This window comes from Bombus affinis, chromosome 13 (genome assembly GCF_024516045.1).
Source record: "Bombus affinis isolate iyBomAffi1 chromosome 13, iyBomAffi1.2, whole genome shotgun sequence".
NCBI classification, from domain to species: Eukaryota; Metazoa; Arthropoda; class Insecta; order Hymenoptera; family Apidae; genus Bombus; species Bombus affinis.
This window is the reverse complement of record NC_066356.1, coordinates 10473235-10497055: the sequence shown is the minus strand read 5'-3', so window position 1 is coordinate 10497055 and position 23821 is coordinate 10473235. Positions and strand designations below refer to the sequence as shown.

The 23821-nt window shown below is 38.2% G+C and overlaps 1 protein-coding gene across 4 annotated transcripts in view; it reads left to right on the top strand.

The window, feature by feature from the left end:
• The first annotated feature begins 240 nt into the window (after nucleotides 1–240).
• Nucleotides 241–23821, top strand: part of LOC126923583 (protein kibra) — a 42223-nt gene continuing 18642 nt past the window's right edge. Inside the window, exons 1-4 of one of the 4 annotated variants that reach the window (XM_050737182.1) lie at nucleotides 245–1485; nucleotides 1981–2121; nucleotides 12813–12922; nucleotides 13410–13504. In XM_050737182.1, the coding sequence (XP_050593139.1) occupies nucleotides 1994–2121; nucleotides 12813–12922; nucleotides 13410–13504 (333 nt within the window). In that variant the 5' untranslated portion in view covers nucleotides 245–1485; nucleotides 1981–1993. Of the gene's footprint in view, nucleotides 1538–1892; nucleotides 2122–12812; nucleotides 12923–13409; nucleotides 13505–23821 lie in introns of all 4 variants that reach the window. The other 3 variants (XM_050737181.1, XM_050737180.1, XM_050737184.1) reach the window with 3 other exon arrangements.

The window sequence follows — 23821 nt, the reverse complement described above, 5'->3', positions numbered from 1 at the left end:
TTTATTCATTCGTCCCGGATGTTCAACGGTCTTGAGTGCACCTGCGTTTCCATGAGAGTCGTACGGTGGTGCCGCCGATGCAATATAACGGAAAATATGCGAAACTGTGGAAAGGGCATCGCGTTCGTCTGTTCCCGTCGTCGTTCGTGCACAGCGGTCAGAGACACGAGAGCTTTCGGTCTAGTAGTGGGAGACGATTCGAGAGAAAGAGAGAGAAAGAAGGAGAATACCAAAGGCTGGGAGGGGATTACGTTCGGTTCTCATCGGTGTACGCGTTGAGGCGAAGAGGAAGAGAGAGTGAGTGAGAAGCATTGCCAAGCGCACACGGTATGAACGTCCAGTGGCATGTTTCAAACACTCAACATGCTTGTAGTTGGCGCGAGGTTGTAGTATCGTACGAAACGAAAGAGTAGTTTGCGCGTATTCTTGCCACTTGAAACAACGGACTTGACAGAGTGTAGAATCTTCGCCGAGGCCATGTTCAATTCGATCCATGAACGGAGCAAAAGTGTCTTGCGGTAACCGTAACAGTGTTCCTGGCAGTTTCGTTCCGTGTAAGTAAAAAGACGGAATGAAATAAAACGCGTGGGGGAGAAACGCGAGGCGAATTCTGACATTCCTCGAAGGGAACGTCGCGTTGATTCCGCGCTGTCTTTCGCGGACGACGAGCACGAAGTTTAGTGAGAGAAAGAAAAGGGAGCACACGGTGAAATGTACTCGATAGTACCGGCATTAGCGTGCACTTCTTAAAGCGGGTCGCAGACGCAGATGCTGCCCCGTCTCTGCTCCGAGAAACTCGTCGTCGTTCCTGCTGTTCCAAAATGAGAACGACGTGGTTGTTACGCGTTTGAACAATTCACCAATTTTCTTCGAAAATTTCATCAATGAAACGTGCATCTGAACGACGTTAGCCGGAGAAGTGTTCTCTGTTCGATTACCGGCCCGATTCCCCGAATATTTTTCTAAGTGTTCCTGCTTTTCCGGATGGTGTAAAACAAATGATAAAATCGTGTAAGAACAGTAAGTAGGAATTAAAGGATGGTGTAAAAAGAACATCGCACGTGATACGTGGTAAAATCAAGGGCCTGATAAACAAAAGGATAAGAGTGCAAATAAAAGTGAACGACAGAGTGAGACGGCAAAGGAAGGGTGAAAGTGGTTTTTCATATTTTTTCTCTACCAAATTCGGTTTACGGTTGGTGATGTGAAGAAAGCAAATCTAAAGGCTGTGTGCTATTTGGTATATTTCATTCGTCGATATATTGCAAAGTGACGAGTGCGGGATTAAAAGAAATATAAGTGTTACGATAATGTAACGGGCATTTATACTGGCGATCTTGTACAAATGTAGGACCACAGTACCGTCTCAAGGCAAGATACCAACAGTGGACTTTTCTTCGACGGCCAGCTATGTTAACGGTGGAATTCCGCTCGAGAGGAATCTGAAGGCGGGGACTCTGACGTCACTCCGCTCATGATAATGAGGTATTCATGATGGCGGAGTAGCGCGCGAGGGAGAAAGAGAGAGCGAGAACGTGTGTGTACATTATATATACTACATGAAATCTACATATATGTATACATATGCACGTGATGTTTCTATCTTTCTCTCTCACACTCTTTTCCTTCCCTATTTCTTTTTCCCTCGCTTCTTTTTTTTCTCTTTCCTTTCGACAGAGTATGTATACGTGCGCGTACATAGAGATGTATGTATGTGTGTATGTATGCACGCGCACGTGTGTGCATTCAGTGGCATGCAACACATCCTTTCTATCTCCATTCCACTGTATATCGGTGTGTATTACTATTGCGTGCCTTCTCTTTACCAACTCGAATGTTCCCTCTTTGTCTCTCTTACATCGACTGTCTTTCTTTCTCTTTCATCAATACAGCGTGTATGTGGCACGGGGAGTGTGTGCTCGCGCGCACAGATATGTGCCTGTCGACTGGTCGGTGATAGAGAGTTTTGGATGGATTTAGAGCGCAGTGAAATATGCCAAGGAGACGGAATGGGGAGATACCGCTTCCGGAAGGGTGGGACGTCGCGCAAGACTTTGATGGAAAAGTGTATTTCATCGATCACAACACAAGAAAAACAACGTGGATCGATCCTAGAGACAGGTACGCCATTTTCTATGTATATGTTTGTATGCACGCGTACACGTGCTAAAACAGCGAGTATATATGAAATTGCGTGCGATCTCTATGCGCGAACCTTATTTCATTTAAAGATCGCATTCGATTTTTTCCTCTTTCTTTCCGTGAATTTATGGACACGGATGAACGAGACGTTTTGTACTTATTTGTGATAATAAACGTGTGTGTGTATAGTGAGCAGATTCGTCATAGACACATACACACAAACGGGAACGCGAAATATTTCTGACGTTACATTGCCCTCGTGTGAGCGCCCCTTAAGTTTCCCGAGCGTGTGTATCTACTACGTGTATGCGTATATTCATACACCGAGGACTCGCCGCGCCCGCATTCCAGTCGCCAGGGCCGCCGCGCTGTCGATGAAAAACTCGAGAAATCTGGTGACCACGGTCGCACGCGAAAATAAAACTACTATTCATTTGAACTTTCTGATAGAAAAGTCACAATTTCACTGCGTTTTAACCAGTCGCAATTGTTGCCTGTAGAAACGTCGAGTTTTTTTATCTCAAATCTGATACATATTAACTATTTTGTTTTCTCTTATTTTATTATTACTTAAATGTTATATACTATATTTATATACATATTTATTCATTTTCTATAGCGAAGATAAAATCAATAAGTTTAGGTATTCATCAATTATTACGCTTTTAATATGTTTCAACTATATATGAATATGTGTCGTTCATAATCTATAAATTAAACACCGAAGAATTTACAAATACGCATAAATTACAAATGCTAATTTTTTTAGATTATAATAAGTTAATGATCAAATATTAACAATCACTTGATACAACATTGTATGTGAATAGTAATAATAATAATCTACATAGTTAGACTAATTTTCAAGTGAAGTAATTTTCCAAAAGCAGAAATTATTACCCATTCGACTCAGAAATGTCTAATATCTGCATTCTTAATGCGTGAAATCGTACAGAATATTTTTTCTGATTCGTCAAAAGATCAAATGAAGCAAGTGCTAGTCTCGCGATGGATCCAGTGAATGGCGCTCGTTATCGAGCAAAAGACTAAAATCTCGTTATAAAACTGGCTTACATGGACACCGTGTTCCACGTGTCCACGTTGCCTAGATTAATGTGTATACGCGTACCCGTGGAACGTGGTGTAAGTGAACCATCTTACGGGGCTAACCGGTATATAACGTACATGCAACTGACCGGTACCTAAAAATAGACCTTGGTACAAGGGTATTACTCTTCCGATTTTGATGTCGCCATTAAGACATCGATCTCGTTACATGCGGTCCTTTCGTTCGATTTTCCTTTCTTGTTTCGAGAAAAGAAACACTAATTCACAATATATTACTCATATCATTGTATCATATATTCTGTATATATATGTAGTAGCTCACGAAAGTATTTGAACATTTTCTATAAAACACTCTTATCCAAAATATTTTGAAATTTCATTAGCACTGTAATTAGACACTACTGTCATGATTATATTAATAAAATTTGAAATCAATCTGAAAATATACTTACTGAGAAGCTACAAGAAATCTATTGTAAGTACAGATTTTACAGAGAGGATAAAAATACTTAAGCAATCGGTTATCCATTATATTAATAAGCCTGAGTATTCAGCAAGATCATCATAATACGTATGATACATTTAAAATGGTTACTTATATTATACACTAATTTTTCAGTAAGTATATGTTTGGATAAATATCCTACACTTTCTAGTTTACATTTTCAGATTTGTTTCAAATTTTATCAATATAGTTATGAAAGTCAGGTTTCACTACAGTGTTAATGTTTTAATTAAAATGTTTCATACAATACGCGTATTATATTTATAAAAAGAAGTTCTACAAGTATCCAATTTTTTTTCATTTAACAAATCCAAAAGATATTGAACAATCAAAAAAATTTTCTGCAATGTTAACAACTATGCGTGTATACAAAATAAAAATTGAAATATTTCAATGATATTTTGTGATATCACTGACGTATAATTGATACTTGTTTTCCACTCGAGTTATCGTCCAGCAATTCGAACGCAGATTACAGTCGACCTGTGTTTGCTGCTGTTTTTGTTTGCACATTTGGCACGCGAACAACAGAGCAGAGCCCGGTGTACGGTTATTCCGTTTGCCGGCGACTTTCGCGTTCCTCGAAATCTCGAAATTTCGTTCCCCGAATCCACTAAGCTCCTCTCGCCGCCTCTCGTCACCTGTTTCTTTTTTGGAAACTCGAATCGAATTCGCACGCGTTTCGTTTCGTCCGGTTTTCCCACTGTGCGTTCCTCACGCACTGCAACGCGTGGCATCTGCTCGACATCTGTGTTTAGGAAAATTCTTTCGCTCTCACGAGCGCGCGCATGCGCGCCAATGTGCCTCCACCATTTTTTTTCTTTCTCGCATTCTTTCGGTTCGAGTTCTTATAACATCGTTTCGTAAATTTACGATCGATACGCAACTGTTTATAGATTCATGGTTGGTTTCTTTTCGAATTCATTTTTCAAATTCGATTTCTGGATGTACGATTTTTGTTATTCGGTTCATTTGAAACATGTTGGAGTGAATTATTTCCTCGTACGTAGGCTGCAAGAATGTCCGTGAAAAGGAAAGAGAGAACGGTTGTTTCTCGGCTGCATTATGCAATTGTGACTTAAGAAAATATCGATATGCTGTCAACTTTCAAAGATAGTCATTCGTGTTGCTTCTAGGTACGTCTTGGTTTTCCTAAGTAATTGATCAATATGCATGTAGTAGTTTGTTGATATTTAATCGTTTACATTCAACTATTATTCGTTGGATATTAATACATATGTAGTTTGTAAACTATCATCAAATATGAGGTTAGGGTATTATGAAAAAAATTGTTTTATTTTCTGTTTACTTGAAATTATTTTTATAATTTAGCTAATGAATCTATTTTAATCTGATTATTTGATTATTTATTTTATTAATGTATATTTTTCATTCATAAATTTGCTTACGTAATCACGACAGTTATCCATTTGCTCAAAGTCAAGATAGAAATCGTACGATTTCCATCCAGTATTTCTTCATTTGTAAATCAATCAGTATTGTAACTAAATATGATGATATTGACTACGTAATTATTGTTTTAATAAGGAAAATTTATTGTTTTAGTAAGGAAAAGTGAATAACTGACTTTCAATTATGAAATTAATATTGAAAAAGCGATTAAGGATGAAAATATTGTTTTCGGATGCTAACATTTGTTTCGTAATTATTTAAAAATTTATCATATGAGAATGAAGTCATCATCTTTAATAATGAATTTTTAATACGAATAGTGAAAAAATCGTATAGTGCTGTTTAAGAAAGTGAAAGTGACCTCGATCTTTTATTCAAAAAAATGTCTTTTAGCAACTTTTTTATCTTATTATTAATCTGTTGTCGATTTAATTCCGACCACTTTTAATTCAACGAATTTTTTTGTTAGTATTAATGGTAATAAAAATTGTTTTAGATGTATTTCGCGATTAAATTTACCTTTCTTTCTTTTCGTATAAATAAAGCTTTAAGAAGCGATATCATATTTACACTCGCAAAGAGTAAAATCGATCCAAGTGGAATTAATTTGTGTTTATTATAATACTTTTCACTTCTGTAATTATACATAGAGGTTCTTAGTTAAGAAATGCCTCGATTAACGAATTAATAAGCTTGTAGAACCGCAAATGAATTATTCGTGGTTTTAATCAAGATGGGATTGAATTCGGCCAAAATATTTGCAATGTAATTTGTGAATTTTTTGGCGCGAAGGAATAACGTTAAAGGGATATGCGGGCAGCGTGATATTGCGTATACATGTGCGTGACCAAAGCCATGGCACGAATTACGAGGCAGGAGTGTTCCCAAACTTGGAAATTCGAGACATTCCTAGGCCGTGACACATCCACGTACAGAGAACGAAGGCAAACGGAGATTCCTGTAAGCTGAGTACCATTATTTTCTTCTTGGAATTTTTACGCTCGAACACGTTTCAAAACGACTCGGCAACCCGACCGTCTCTCCATCAACGCAAACAGTCATTATGTCGTTAGAAATATTTTCAGCTATCATTCGCAATCACGATTTATACGCTTAACCGGCCTGTACGTGACCGATCGTGGAATATCCTCGTTGCCCATTGCAATTAAATACCTTGAATTCGAGCCTGCATATTTCCATGACCGTATGATTAACTGTGCTGGTATTCCCTATTGTAGTAAGTTTTCAACGTCGTTGGAATCCGAGATATGTGAAAAATTCCTTAGATTATTACGTAGACATTTTGAGGTTAGGTTAGAAAAGTAAAATTTTAGTTAGAAGAACAGTACAACATTCATCGTTGATTGTAATTGACGTCACAATTCTTCAAATACTTTCGATAATCTCGTTATTCGTTACAATTAAATACCTTGAATTCGTTTCTTCATATTTTTATCAATCATATGATCAATCGTGTCAGTATTATTTGGCATTCTCCATTGTAGTGGCCTTCCAACGTTGCTTAACTCTAAGAAAGATATGTGAAAGATTTATTGGACTTTTGGAGGTTAGGTTACATTAGGGAAGCAAAACCAGAGTATAAAATACGCACAAAAATTTTAATATTTATGAAAATACGCGTTAATCCGTTAACTAGACCATTTCTTAGTCAGAAACTCTTCAAACCATGGACTTAAGAATTAACTACATTTATTTTTAATTAATTTTAATTATATCGTGTTCAGTTTCTACACGTGTAAATACGGCATGCAACAACTCGTAAATATTTACTAACAATATTATTAGTTCAGTCTTGCAAGAAAGTCCAAGTCATTCAAAATTGAATTCTTAAATACGTAGATGAATTTAAAAATATATAAAATATTCCAAGCATATTATATACCTATTTAGTACGATATTTAGCAGGTAAAGAGATTGTCTACCTAAATCCTACTTTTTTTATTTATCTTTATAAAAATATGATACGCATAAATATGCGATGTCTATTTATGAATCGATCGGACGAGCTTCACGCCGTGAACAGGTAAAAATGCGAAAACGCGAGCGATATCGGCGACGTGCGCGCGTTCCATAATGCACAGCTAGTGCCCTTGGGTCAAAGCTTGGTAGTCGAAGAGGAACACCTACACGATTTGTATGCCCACGCATAGATGCTTGTTTGCTCGCGGTTGACGTTACATTCAGGGCCGTGTGTCTCACCTAGTCGCGAAATAAATAGTCACACCTGCTTCCAAGCGTAGCAACCCTTAACGCGTTAACTTAACGGTGACCATGGGTGATCCACGTTGCTAAATTTCTTAGAACGAATAGAATAAAACGAATTTAATAGACCATCGAATTTTGATGGTAGATGATTTAAACAACATCGTCGGAAAAAGGTTCTCGAATACGATGTAATATTTTGCGAGAATTAATTATTATCAAACTGAAAGTAAAACATTAATAAGATTGGCGTAGTAGTCGACGTGTTAAAGATATTAAGTTACATTAAGACATCCAGCTCGATGTTTCGACAATTTTATTTATTTTAATATATCGTGGTAAGATAATTGCTCTTATCTGTTATCATCTTACATTTCACCGTTAGAGGCCATTAACGAGATATTTCTCATCTTTCATTTATCAATAAAGAATAGTTGTTATAATCGGTAAGAACGGTGGTAACGTTTCTTCTGTTATATCGAATTATCTACTTTTTTATCGGATTTAATAGCGTTCAAAATAAATGAAAATTTATTGGTTAGTTAAGTCTAGTTAAGTCTAGAGAATAGAGGAAGATATGTGTAATAATTTAAAAATATACTTGTTTATTTCATTTTACATTCACAGCCATATCTTGTATTTTATTTTATAATCACGAGGAAATAAAATTTCTTTAAAATTCATGAATGTCGATCATTCTTATATTGAACGTTAACGATCGACATTTCACCTGTCTGTATTTTATTCGATTTACGTAATTAACGTAATCGATTTACATAATCTTGAACATTTTTATAAAACGATGAATAAGAAGACGATAAAATTTAGAAAGGTACAATGTAGCTGTATATAACTGGTCGTAGGAACGTTCGAAAAGCTGCGTTCTTAATTTACGCAATCGATTTAATTAAAATTCATCGCGTGAGATAGTTGGCTAAAACGCACAAATTATTCGACACTACCGATATCAAACGAAACTTTCTAGTACCATTAGATCTCTAATAATCTGCTGACAGCGAGCGTATCGAGTGTCAGACAGAAGGCATAGGAATGCAGGAATTTGCAAGTTAGGTGTGGCTACGAGCGTTAAAGAGTTAGACGCTGAAGAATCGAATCCAGAAGTAACATTAACTTTAGAATGAATAATTCCATGCAAATCATCCTCCGAGTACTCTTCCTAGATTTTTACTTTTAACACTTAGTAGTTTCCCTTTCGATCCTAACATTGTACGGTAACTGTATATGTTTCTGCGATTACTATTCTATAATAATATTCTAGTATTTAATATTATTAATTAATCGTTACTAATTAACGTTAATCGTTCGTAATATTTTAGTATAATATAAATATGTCTAAAATATCCTCTATACTGTTTAGAACACGCAAACTCTTGGCAATTTTAAATAACCGTAATTAAATAAATATGTATTATGATTCTACCATCAAAAAAGAAAAAAAAAACAGAGTAAGAGAAAAAAGATCGATGATACAGGTTGGTATAAATTAAAGTGAAATCAATGGTATATACGTATCTGTCGTGAATACATATTCCATCATATATATATATATATATATATGTATATATCGACATAAACTATTCTTGAAATGCATTTCGTAGCTACGATATAACGTAACACCGTAGTCGGATTCCAACAAGAGAAACGATTAGAATTTCGAATCTTCCGTTGGTGTTTAACGCGATACGATTTTACACGGTTGTTAAAATAGAGTTTATGGCGTTCGTGAAAAGCGCGAGCAGAGACGCGTGGGTGTGCTTCCGTGCTCGCCCATCGACAGACCAAACGAGATTACTTTATAGCTATAATCTGTCGTGTTCCGGGCCCATTGTTCCTCGGTGTACGATGCAGGTATGCGCCGGTAGATTATACAATCTCATTCACGTGTACGCCAATGTATTTTTAAACGTTAACATTACGTTTCACGGGTGTTGTTACTGTTGCGATCAACCAGAACCAAGGAAAAAGAAAAACGGTCTTTGTCGTGACGGCTATCGTTTCTTCAGAACAGACCACGAAACCAAATACGAGATACTAGGCGCAACGATGAGAGAAGGTTTCGAGAATAATTCTATTTTAGTCAAAGTTCGCGAATATTAGAATGCCTATTAATCTGTTATTCTATAAAACGATGATAATTAGTTCAAATTATCGATGAAGGATTTAATCGATCAGGACTTTATATTCGTGCAAGATTAGATTCCATAAGAGTCAGAAAAATGTGTAGAAATTATACGCGACAGTTGCAAGTGGATAACGAATCAACAATTAACCCAATGAAAAAGTTAGATGAGAAACTTGGAGTTGTTTATCCACGTAATAAGAGTAACGAGAAACCCAATCTGCAGTACGAATGCTAAAATTGCATTTAAATCCGTAATAAAAAATTCACGGTCTAGTTTTAACAGTGAATAGATTTGTTACAATTTTTGTAAAAAAAAGAATCCTCATACCTCAGATCGACGATGCTTTGAAACAAAGCGATCATCTTTCTTTAGACCTATTTTCGTTTCACGCGATTTTAAAGAATCGAAGAATCGAATTACACAATTCGTAGCGATACCACGCGTTCACCACTCTGTCCCATGTGTTTGTTTCAAACACATCTAGCATAACTGAGACAAACGCGACAGTAATAGGTTGCTGCGTGCTTCCTGTCGTTGTCGTGCCTTCTGTCGTTAGTTTCCCTCGGTAAACATCGCTTCTCAGCTTCTTCCTTCATGGAAGAAGACTGGTAGTAGAAGCGAAGTCGACCGAACGTATCGTAAAAGCAGTCTTTGAAAGTCTTAACAAGCGGTGTGTGCTGATAGCGTGGCGTTAGTAACGCATTGTTCCGATATAACAATACCATATTGTCACAGCTAATGAATTCATTTTTTCTATCCTCTGTAAGAAAGAAAGAAAGAAAGACAACTTACTATCACGTTTGGAAAAAAATTCCATTGACTTTCAGCAATCTGTTGAACGTGTCTGTTCGTTTTATTCTAATATTATGTATCGTTAGGATTAAGTTATCAATGCTGTTGCTAGATATTTATGCAAATCGATAGTCGTAGAAGTTAAGCAGAGCTTTTTTCCAATCGCTAAACATAGTTCTATTATACAATTTCGAGTATTACACGCAGTTTGCGCGCATTTTTACGTTTTCTTTCATATTCCACTATACGAGAGTCATAGGCGCGAGTATACGCCGTACAAAAATCGATTTTCAATTTATGCAACGTATTCGCAACGATCTCTGAATAAGCTTCGAGGTGTACGTGTGCTCGCTCTTGACTCTCGCTCGACTATATTTCAAATATCGATCGGAATAGCAGAATAATAAATGGTAAGGAACTCGTTGGACAACCTATTGTACAAACTCGCGAGCAGAAACTCGCGCTGTGTCAAATCGATTTAACCATGGTATAGCGTGATTCTATCGATACGGAACGTGCGTTTATGCAATTTTTATTACTCGATTTGTCTGTCCCATAGTCTCGCTTCCTCCACCTCCTCCGATTGCCGTTCCTGCCTCGTCGCCTCCAATGTCGCCCTCCCCTCTTCCTCCCCTGCCTCTTCAGCTGCCCCCTTCTCTCTTGTCCACGTTATTCCTCCGTCATGATGTACGTTCTTGACCCTCCTTCTCCTGCTTCCTCCTTCGTATTATAGGACAGCGCCGCGGTAAGGCCAAGGGCACATTAAAAACGTGAATCACGCGGCGGAAAAGGAATTAAGGAATTGTCGCTGAAATTCCATAACGTCCGCCAACAGTTTCGAACATTTACTATGCCCGATCGTGCCTCGCACAGGATGTCGTTACTCGTTCAGCGTGCTACAAGTTTTCAAGTGCCGTTTCCTCCGGCCGGTTGTTAAGAAGCTTTTTTGCATTAGATCGTTTTATTTTTATTAACGCTTTCGTTACGCTGACGCATATGTCACATCGGTCGTTCCAAGAATCCTATCGATGTAATTTTTGCGCTTTTAGCCTTATAGTTTAGTATCGTAGATAAGATACCGCGCCGTGGCGATAGTGATCCGCTATTATTATTTACCCACTCGTGAAGCAATTAATTCGTCTAAATAACGAGCGATCACAATAGGTGCAATTTCTGATGAAAAAGAATTTCTCGCCCCTCATTTTTCTTCTTTATTTCATCCAACTGTTTACTCTTTGGCATTCGCGTTCTTCTTCTATGCCGATTACCGATTCCATTTCACTTTCGTCACGATAAAGTCGAGTTGGTCGCTGGCCTCCGGAGGTCAGGTTATTTTGTATGCAAGATATAATCTCTTTGTTGCGCGCACACGTATATAAGAAACGAAATTATTATCGAATTAGGTCGAATTAGCTCTTTTGCTTGTACAGTCATTACCGTTGTTGTTAGATACGTGTATCGTTATTTTTCTATCGATAAAATTCTTCCATCTCCAGCTGACCGACTATTTATTTCTTTCAGCGCATGTATTTTTCAAGATAATCTCTTAAAACTTTTTTTAGTTGAAACATCGCTAATTTAATCGCTGGCCGAGTATCTCTCGAGCGTTTCGCTGTTTAAACGCTTTTGCCTATGTCGAACTTTGCTTGCGCAACAAAAATTACAGGAATGAAAAAATTAGATTTGAAAAAGCGAAACCGATCATTTTTATTACAGAGAACGTAATGTCCCTGGTATTTAGAATCGAAGTGTCGATTATACGATTGCTCCGTGTTAAGTAAACCTCTTGAACCAAGGTTGATTTTCGTTTTTGGCGAATTCCTCTCTGAACCTTCGAAATCTTTTCGGATTACGTCATAGCCTTGTCGTCGGTGTTTCTTGATCTCATTGCCATTAAATTACGAAAACAATCATAACCGAATGATACGAGCATTATACAAGGACTATCGTTTGTCCAAGTGGCATCAAAATAAATGGAGATCTTCCAAAAATAATAATACATGTATTCTTGAAAATAATTATTAGATTAGATTATTCTTGCTGTTGTATTTGGATGGCGCTTTAAATAACGATTCTGCTACATTTTGGCAACTGTTTCTAGGTATATCAGGGAGTACAATAAAGTTTAAAGGCAAAATCGCTTTGACAAATTTCTGACGTCAATTAACCGCTACTGACGCAAACTGATTGCAGGAATTATTTTTGGGCCGTAACATCGTGAAATGAACGCAACGACTAGAACATTCCATGTCGAAAATATCTTTAATATTTAACATCTACCATATAATATATCATATAGCTATATATCGCTCTATACGTAATTAATATTTTTCTTCGAAGATTGGCAAATTCAAATTGACTTGGAAGAAAGAGAAGAAATTAGATTTCTCATATAATCCTATATGAACGTTTATATTTCCGTGTTGTGTTTCAATCTATAGAATTTCTATCGTGTATCTCCGCGCCTGAACAGTTCCTCGAGTTCGTTGATACGAATTAACGATTCGTTTTCTTTCCGATTACAGATTTACAAAACCACAAACATTCGCAGACTGTATTGGAAACGAGCTTCCACTTGGATGGGAAGAAGCTTACGACAAGCATGTGGGTGCATACTACATTAATCACGTTAATCGTGAGTATCCCGTATTTATCTAAATAGCCAGCATATTTCTTACGTGAAAAGTATTTTTTAAACGTCATTGTCGCTAAACATTCTCCGGATGACGATGCGGCGTAAGATTAACAACCTTTTGTCGTATGAAATGCGTTGTGGAAAACGTGCGATGACTAACAACAACCGCAGGATTATGTATCGACTGTGCATGAAAAGTTGGAAACTGAGAAGAATTACGACGAGAAACGTATTAAGCGGCTCCTTTCAATTTTCTCTCATAGTTGTAGTCTTGAAAAACATAGTTCGATAATGTCAGTTGATTGGAAAAAATTGTAAATGGAATGTCGCCTTAATGCAACCTGTTGGGTCTTAATGAGATATCTTGCCCGAAGCGTTCCACGAGCGACATTTACAACGCATGCAAACGATCGAAAGACGCGTGAAACAAAGATCTATAGTCTTAAGGTGTATCTAATTTATCTGCTTTTCTTTTCGATCATTTCAGAAACGACGCAACTGGAGGATCCAAGGCAAGAATGGCGAGCCATTCAGGAGGCCATGCTTCGAGAATACCTTCAGACCGCACAGGACGTACTCGAGGTAAGTCTCGAGTGTCCTTTTAATTATTTTCGTCGCGTTGAAGCACGCGAATCGTCCATACGAAAGGGGCTTTTAACGAGCAACGTCGATTCGTGTTTTATAGTACAAGTTTATGCGTCAACCGTCTCGCTAATTACGCTTTAAAACCTGATACTTTAGCAAGTTGTATCATATATTCGAGGAAAATTGCTACCTATTCGAGAAACCATATGGTGAAACGAAATTATTATTTTAGTTTCACCTAGAACTCTTAGGCAAAGAATTATTCTATTTTTATTAATCTGGAAAAGGATACGACTAATGTTGCATGCAGTTTGATTATTTGTCGCGGTAATTTGTTACACCCCCGTATACTTCTGTACTGTATTTTCCTATTATCAGTTACACGTACTTTGATAGTCTGAAAAGTTGAACTCGTACGGAAAATATGTTACAGCGTGACAGTTATACGCCGTATAAGAGAAAGAAAGCGCGATGATTAAAAGGTTTACGATAGTTGTACGAACTTTGTAGGAACAAAGGATGCAAAAGCATGGTTCGCGTTATTAAGAACAAGCAGAACGTTGTATACGTAATTCTTCTTTTCTCGGGACCACTGTAGCACATGGAAAAGTAAGAAACTATTTGAAAAATTTCACGACAATAAACCAGGCGAAACTACAACACCAAAACATTTGCCTTAAATCTAATTTTACTCGAGTTTGTTTGGCTTTCACGAACATTCTCGTTCATCGTTAAATATTAATTCTCGAGATGAAAACTCTTCACGATGCTGTACACGCGATGCTATTGAATTTTTCTCCTAGCGAGATGAAAAATTACCGTGACAGTGACATTGAACAGTGGATAACGTAAAGGCAAACAGATATTTCTCCTCCTGTGCACCCTCGGTGCCGATGAACCTCCGTTAGTTGGGATTATAAGCAGCGAGGGACCGATGAACTTTTAAACGAGGGACGGTGGGAGCTGTAGACAGGAAGTTATTTCGTGAGAAATCATGTTACTTCCGGTCACTAGCCGCTCCCCTTCGCCCGTTTGTATTCATATTTGTCGCCGGATCGGACGATTAACACCGGATTAACTAGTTTTCCCCTCTCGACGAGTCTGCAGTCCGGGGATACGCTTGTCCGCTCTCTTACGCGCTTCGCGGTTACATCATTCGAAAAGCGAGTCTTTTACGATGAGTTTACGTCTCGTGGACTTTCATTGTGTCACTGTAAAGCAAGTGAGTAATTAGTTAACGCATACTCAGCGTTGAAATCGAACGAAAGCTCGTTTCTTATTTTTAGTTGGCGCTGCCTGATGTTTCCTTTCATCTCGCTCGTTGGGTATTTGATAAAACATCGGTCTATGAATTTTATCGATCGATTGCTTACGTATACATTAGGCTCGTTATCGGTATCAATCGCTTGTTATGGTAAAAGAAATTCGATCGTTTTGCATGAAAAATTGTTTGCATCGAGGCGTTAATATGGAATTTCAATACGATCTTTTATATTTGTCATAAATAACTTTCAGAGTGAAGGAAATAAGAAAAATATGTTATTTATCGGTGTTATCTTTCCGCTGTTTTCCTTAATTTTAATCGAGCTACCTCGTTGCTTCTTAATACACGCCTGTCTTTTTTATCTTATTAAAAATGTTTCCCTATGTAAATGCGAGAGGCAACGCGTCGAAATCTGCGAATAGCTGGTATCTTCGCCAAGAAGAAATTATAATAGTTGGCACGTCTTACCTTCGATTCGTCGTAAGAAATTTTCTCGTGAAACGATTTCGGCAATACGTTACGTCGATGTAGCGTCGCGTATTCGCGGAACGTGAATTTCCGAAAGTATAAATGCCAACTGTGCGAAATTCCCGCTGCCTACGCGAATATTTCGCGTTAGTCTGGCGCTCCGCGATTCCTTTCCAATTTCAATCAGAAATAAATATCCGCTATTGCCAAGGATATTTCACGTTGGTCTGTCTGCGAATCTTCTTTCGATAATATTCCTCGACGAATTTCGTACGTCGCCGGAAGCGAAGGAAGACGACTTTTCACGTGGAACGCGACAGGAAGTGGGAGAATGTCGATGTACGGTATATTTATTTCGGTCGAAATACTGCACGCGTGATGTCATCGTCGATTTTCAAGATTGGCTCGCGGCTCGATTCTAGTTTCGAGATTGTCTGGAGACTTCTCGACGACAGCCTTAGAACGCGTAATCCGCGGGGTGAGAGAAGTTCGTCCCGCAGACTAAACAACGGCTTGTCTCGCCTTCTTATTTTTTCTCCATTTTTTAAGAAGAGTCTAATGTTTTCTCTTTCTCTCTTCTTTTAGGACTTTTTAAATACGATTATCGTCAGCCATCGAATTACAAACTTTCCGATTCCATTCGTCTTCCTCTGTAAAACGTAAAAATCACTGAGATCGCGTAGAGCAGGTTTTCTTTGCTATACTAATTTAACTGTTTATACGATTTTTGTAAACCACCTTCGATAGTCTTATGCGTGGCTAACGATTGTTTTCATGTCTCAATGGCAATGAGACCAAGGAACACCGATGACGAGGCGCCATGACGTAATCTTGAGGAATTTCGAAAGTTTCATAGAGAGGAGGAATTCGCGAAGACGAAGATTGACCTTGGTTATTTGTTATTGGAAGGTTATACGATCGGTTTTTTAATTCACCGAACGATAGAAGCATTAAATTATTCGCTGTTTTTCTATGCTCATTTCTATGCTTATTATGAATCACGAACTAGAAAAAATCTTGGTTTATTAAATGATAAAAGTAACGGAGTATCTAGCGAAGTTTAAGTGAAAAACGAATCCGAGCCAAAGAGGACGTTATACATCAAAAAGTCAGAAGCAGAACAGACAGCAGAAATAAGTGGGATAGACCGTGATAATTCTATTCGCTTATTCATTTTAATAATTCATCGATCCAACTGGGTCAGTGTTATACTTCACGGTACTCAATTATTAATTAGCCGAGTAGGTTGCTTCGTCTAAAAGCCATCCTGAACTCGATGAACAAATGGATGTTTCTTTTACCGAGAGTCTTTCAAAATTACGAACTTTTTTCGTATGACTATGCATCAAATTTGGTTGTTTGAATTTCTCGGGTCATCTACGATAGATATAAACTTTTTCACAAGTAATACGTTCTTACGTATACGTACTTCTTCGTTACTTTCACTCATTGTAGATCCTATAAACGAAATTTTCAAGCTTTTTTTTGCCTCGTTACGTTTCCTTTTAATCCTTTCAGTTTCTTAATTAATTCCACGTACACTGTTAGTCATATCGTCACCTGTTACATTTATTCCAATATCCTGACAAATTTTACCTAACTGTCTATATAAAATATAAATAAATAAATATAATAAATAGTATTCGAATACCATCGTGAATACCAGCGTATAAAAAAAGGAAAGTCAGAATAGGCTGTGATGAATCGAAGATCGTTCAGATTTTCGATGGGATCTATAAGATTATGAAACTCGGGTCCTCTTTCTCGTTCGCCAGCAATGGGAATTCTATCGTCTTTGTCGGTTCTCCGCGTTTCCAGTATTTTCCTTTTTCTCTCAGTTTTTCTCGCTTGCTCCCGCTTGCCAGCGGACTCTGGCTCCTTTACTCCTGTCTCTACGATGCCTCACGACTCTCTACGAGGCAGCGAGATGCGAGTGGAATTTTAATTGCCATTTATTTTTGCTCGCTCGGTTCCCTCGTACCGCTCGTCGCATCGTCTCGCGCGGACAGATACAAAACCGATTATGACACCGCCGGAGGAAGTTGCAGATCTCTCGATGCTTTAAATTATACAGGGTGTTCGGCAACAAATGGCAGAGAATTTAAGAGGCGCCTTCTACGATACAGAGTAAGACGAAAACGAAGAACAAGGGAGTGGCGTTTCGGACTTTGTTTATTAGTTATTAGCGTTTAAAAAGCAACCAAAATACCCCCGAAGCCTGGCAAACTTCTCTATACGAAGGAATGTAGGGCAGTCTAAACGATGGGGGGCACAGTGATGCTCAAACTTTAAAAAGATTACAATGTTCGATACTCAAATTCCATAGGATGGTTTTATTTATTTTCGTAATCATACAAAGTTGATCGAGACGATGTATTGAATTTTAAATTGGTAAATAATTTTAATTCTGTGAAATAGGAAAAATATAATGAATTATATTTTTCTCCTGTGATTTTTATATATGCATATACGAGAGCATCATTTTGCATACGATCGTTGCATGAACGTTACGCGAAACCGTCGTATTAGTTTATTACATAATTACCTCGAAATCTATCGTCAAGCGTGGCTCGATACGATCGAGCTCTCTCGTAACAGTTCTCATCACTGACCAGTCCCAATTATTCTTGCCCGCGATACAAACGAAAGAAGAAATAGGTATATCGTGACTCTTGGCAAATAGGAACAGCCAGCACAGTCTGGCCGTTAATTTAAAACGTTCCGACAGGTGTAACGTCTAGTCCGAAGCGACGTTGGCTCTACCTAGCAATATGAACGTGTCTGCCGAGGAAAGTGTATCGGATACCGAAATACGTAAAATATACATATGTACGCTGTGTACCTTCACGCTCGAAATAGTGCTTGCCACGTACATATATACGTACACAAGCGCGTTTCGCCGAAGACGTCCTTTTATATGTACATATATGCGTCATAACGGTTTCAGAGACTGAAATCGCAGTCATTGACATCGTCATCGGTGTAGCCAGTGGAGCCAAATTCTGAACGCGGTTTCTTTCAGATTAGCTTCGAAATCGTCACAATCCCCGCTTCAAAATATCTTCTTACGCGTGAACGCGCGAAAGAAACACGACCTTTACATGTATCTGGTAGCGGAATATTCGTTAAATGGAACGTAGTGGACACAATCGAAGAGTTTGCAGCAATAAGGAGACAGGTCTAATATATTGGTCGATTTCGCGTTTCGATTTATGTAAGATTACTCAAATTACTAGATAGCGGAGCTACCTCCTTATTGCAGCAATTCGTTCAATTAAAGAAACGAACATCGGCAGAGGCTGTTTCACCCACTAATTATTATAACGAGTACTTCATTTTGTACATTCTCTGTACTCTTGCGTGTTACGTGAATTTTGTTTCAATTTCCAACAAATATATTTAAATTCGGCAGCGTTCGCATTAGTATCACGTTACGTAATCGATCTCGCCGATATTCGGCAATGGTATTCGAACGCGTGTCACCGAGTTTCTTCTGCACACGAGGCCGAGCTTTTTTCATAATGCGCTGCTAATAACCCTATCTATATGTATATGTATCGAGGCTGTATTCGTGGGGACGCTCGTACTCGTTTACTATCCTCGCAGAATCGACTATAACGATCGCGTCGCGAGATTACACGGTTACGATGTCCGTGTGCCATTCGATGTAGCGTGGGCCGGCTTTAGGACGACGGTATCTTGGCAAGTGGGCAAGCAGACAAGCGAGCGAAGCAAAGCAGGCAAGCTTGCCATGAGAGATTGGAATGTCTCCCGTCCGTTCGAACCCTGTTCCCCTCCACACCTTTCCACCACTCTCCGCCCCCACCCTGCTTCCCCCTCGTGGCTCCGTGTCTCTATATACTGGCCCCTGCCAGTGACTTCCTCTTCTCTCTTCTACGTTTTACTCTATCTCTCTCCCACCGACGCTGTCTTCTTATTCCATCGTTTCTCCGCTGGGTCCCGGCGTGCAAGGTAGCGGCAAGTAGCGAGAAAGAGAGACTGGATGCGTGGCAGCATAGCGGAAAAGAGAGAAACGGTCAAAGAAAGACGAAAGGCTCTGCTAGCGATGGGGTTAACTTATTATAGTTAGTCGTCTTATATAGTTTTCGTGCTTTTCGGCGCCAAGCTTGCGTCGCTCGATAGAGGTTAGGATTCGCGCATGTGGTTGCTTCGCTGAGAAGCATCGATCGATTGTTTGGTAATGTTGCTTGTGGAATGTGGTATTTTTAACGCGTTAAACGCGCAGCTAATTTTGCTCTACTTTGCATCTAGACGGCGTGTAAATATAGGAAATGCGTTTATGCATAAACAAAAAAATATTTTAGCGTTGTTGCCCAACGGCCGTTGCCGTAGATCGAACGATTTTTTTGGTTTCTTTAAATCATTGATTAAATAATAGTAGCTTCGATTTTGGACCAAAGTAAGTTTTAAGTATAGACATGGTAAAACGTATTGTTTTAATTGAGTTTAAAAAACAGCCTATATCGTATATATATATGTATAATTGTAGTTGAATTCCCAGTAACACATCGATAGGACGATGGAATGAAAAGAGAAATAAACGGTACGATGAATGGTGTAGGATGGTGTGGAAAGAGTACGCGAGGATATTGATCCCATCGCTAAGGCGTACTCTTCTCCCAAGTTTGAATGCATCTTGAAGAAAAGATGCCAGTTCCCCCAAGTCTCGAGCCTGTCCTCTCTCGGGCCTCGGCCCTGGATATTCCGTCCTCGGCTGCTTCTTTCGTTCCGTCCTTCTCCGGTTGTGTCCCTCTGTCTTTCTCTTTTTTTCTCTCTATTCCCGCGCGAATGCGACCCTTTTGGCGTAGTGGCTACCGGTGTTACGCTCGTAGGGCCCCCAGGCGGTCCACGAATGGATTCACGAAGAGCTACGAGGACTCCCGAGGGTGTACGATCGTGCGCACGAGCAGATGTGCTACTGTCCTTCGATACTCTGGATGATGCCCCGCGGTGCTGCGAATCGACTATACCGTTCGCTCTTTCGCACGAGCGCGCGAAAGAAATAGGATGGCCGAGGAACGCAGAATATTATCGTTACATAGCGATCGACGTGGCTTGCCATTCGCATTTTTAGCCTTTCCCCATTATGCTCGTATGCGACTGTCGCGTGCTTTTTGTTTCAAAACGCGTACATATCATATGCCCGTCAAGTTCAAGTTCGTCGAGGACAAACGAACCAAGTATGTACATGCTTACTAGATTTAGATGAAAGGTATAATTTCTTTATTTCTTTTACCGCGACGCTTCGTACCGTAATACATATTTATCTACATACATAGGTATCTAAGTAAATGCGTTACGAATATAAATATATGTATATATATCTTTTTTAATCTTGTTCTTTTCGTTAGTTATTTTGTTGCTCGGTCACGGTTTCGTTAAAGGAGAACGAACAGAAGATTTTGCGTGAAATTCTCATACGCGGACGTGGACGCGGACACGCTGGGAAGGGTTCAGCTCGGAAATACCGTAGAAGAAAATAGAGAGCGCGGTAAGGAGCGCGACCGGCCTTACGGCGTTGTTGCTCGCCATTTGCCGACGCAGCTTTTCACATTCCTTAGGCTCTCTTCCAGGGGCAAACAATGTTAACGACCACGCGAAGAGATCGAGATTCCATCTCTACCGAGCGATACATAAATAGGCCGACGCTTTTACCCGGCGACCAGATATATACGTACCCGCGTTATTATTCCTTTTTGTAACCGACTATTTTTAGACGCCCGCCGGAATTTCACGCTTCTCTTTTTCTTTCTTTTTGATGTTTCTCCCTTTACCTCATCCTTTTTTCCCCCCTCCTCCATCTACCTCCTCGACCGCCTCCGTCGTTTGCTGTATGTCGATAATCGTATTCGAGGTTGAATAATCACGTTTCACGAGGTAAAAGATAATATAGGAAGGCTATACTTCTATTTTTCATTTTTTTAAGTTCGCATATTCCACATCCTATAAGGGAGTAGTTTGAAAATTCAGTATATAGCATTTCTAGCATGTGAAATGAAAAGAATCGTGGTTACTGTTACACAGCTGGTAATTTACGTTTCAAATAGATTCATTAAACAAGTAACTATTAGTGCTGTACAGAATATTAAAAAGAGAGATCTTGTATTCTTGTCGTTCAAGAAGTATTTAAATCTTAGTTATCTGCCACATCATCAAATTCTCTGAATATTCACACTATATAAGTCTTTGTCAAGTAAGAAATCAATCATTTTAACACTTGTGTCGCGAATTTTTCTTGTTACTCAACGATTCTTCTATCTATGACACAAGTAGGGACATTTGTCGCATTAAATATTTAACAAAATAAGAGGAAATATAACAAAGTTGTCTCTTCATCCTTGATAATACTTGTATGTCAAGCTATGATAAAAGTAAATCCGGAAAGTTTCGGGATGACTTCTGAGAATAATATGTTGTGAAATATCTAAACATTTTAAAGCATGGAAATGTTATATCCATATAAAAGACTTTAACATTGATTAAATCTTTCACTTTCCAATGTAAGAAAAAATCAAATAATTATCTTTGCAACTGTAGAAACTACCCAATAGAAAAGTAAAAAATCCATAACTCGCAAAAATATTTATAACAACAGCTTTAAATTATCAATAAATTCATGGCATTTGACTCTGTATTTTAGTAAAATCATTTTGATAAGGGAAGATATTCAACTGTCTTTTCCGCGATGATCTATCTCTTATCATTCTATAAAAAATGTGAACACATCGATCACATGTAGCAATCATCACAAATTTTCTGGAATTTTCATTCCACTTAACTCGCTTTTTCTTCCGAGGATGCGTACGTGCCTTGGACCATACGAACCGGCTTGAATCACAAAACGATCGTCTCTTATCAACGCAGGAATGCATGAAGGCTGATTATCAAAGACTTATCATTGTCTGATAACCAACAGCTAAATGACGTACCCCAGATTCAGATCTGGCTACTGTTTGTCGTCGAGTTCGCGAAAAAAAAAATCGTCGCAATTCTACAAGGATATGATTATCTATCATAGCTTTCTCCGATTGAAAAATAATTAAATCATTTATTTAGCAACATTCCTCTACCTATATAGATATAAACATATTTTTAATTGGCGTTCTAGTAATACGTGTTACATTTCGATCGGTTATTATTATAATCTTCTTATCTCGAAGTATTATCTAAATGGTTAATCGAGTGTGTCGATGTTATCCCTTTCTGGGATCGAATTTTTTTAATTCGTTTAAGTGTATGAACGTTGCAAGGACTTTCCGCGATCTTCAAGATCGTTTCTTATCGCGTCGAATGAATCACAAAAGCGACGAGAGTTATAAATATTCAGGTGAGGCGTCACCTGGGAATTGTCACGACGAAAATTACATTTCCTCTTGAATGATGGCAGAAAATCGACGACAGTACGAATCGTTGCGACGATCGCGTAACGGGCTGACCCATGAGCTCGTTCTTTTTTATCTGGTCAAGTTTAATTGGCTGATACGTCGATTTCCCTGAAATCTCAATATAACGCTCGACATTCATCCAAAGGGAATGCACGAGCATCAGATGCCGATTTCTCCGAAAGGGAGAGCTCTCCGTAAAGCGATATGCATACCGAATACGTTCGTCAGGATTTCTAACTTCTTCTCCACGGTGCTCTTCTTGGAAGGGCGACACAAAAATGTGAATGTACCGTAGCCCTTTTCAAATGTGCGCAACGCATTCTTTTTTCCTTCTTTCTCCTCTCTCCACTTTCTTTTTTGTTTTAACACTTCTGGAAAATTTCGGATCTTTTGCTTTTATAATTACTGAAAACAATTTACTTCGTAATAGGAGATACAAACGTTATTTCATATAGCTATTCATTTTATATACGTATAATTTATTAGAATATTTGTTTAACATTTTCGTAGATTTCATTGTTCGATGTTTGAACTACATAGAGAGAATATTTTATGATCATTTTCCTCTTAATTTGTTTAATGTTTTCCAATTACGTCACGCTATTGTTAAGTTGCTAGAAAGATATGCGTATCATTAAACTATATCAGGCTATAATAGGTTAGATAGCAATTATATCAGTATCAAAGATGTTGACGCATAAAAGCGATTAAAAATGATAACAAATTAAATATTACCGTGTAAAAATATTGCGAGTGAACATGATTTCTTTTAATAGAACCGTTAAGGTTATGGAAAATTATCAGTCATAGAGGTTTCTTTGGAATTTTCACACATTGATTCTATTATAAGATAATGTAGAAATAATTAATGGGAATCAAGTGTTTTTTAACTTATGTATTTCGAGAATAGATTAATGTTATTTTATTGATTAACCTGGTTGCGGGAAGAAAGATAACTATGACAAAGAAATAGAACGTTTTCATCGTCTGTAAAAAATGGCATAGAGATAGTAACATGGGTCTAATCGATACACGGCATCGTTTTACCGAACGACTGCTAGCGGTGATCAATAGTTAGTTTCGTGTTGCACAACATAATTGATAACAATTCTCCTCAATGAGTGTCAAAAGATCGCGATAACGTTTCAATGGGTTAAGATTTTATTACTTACGTTT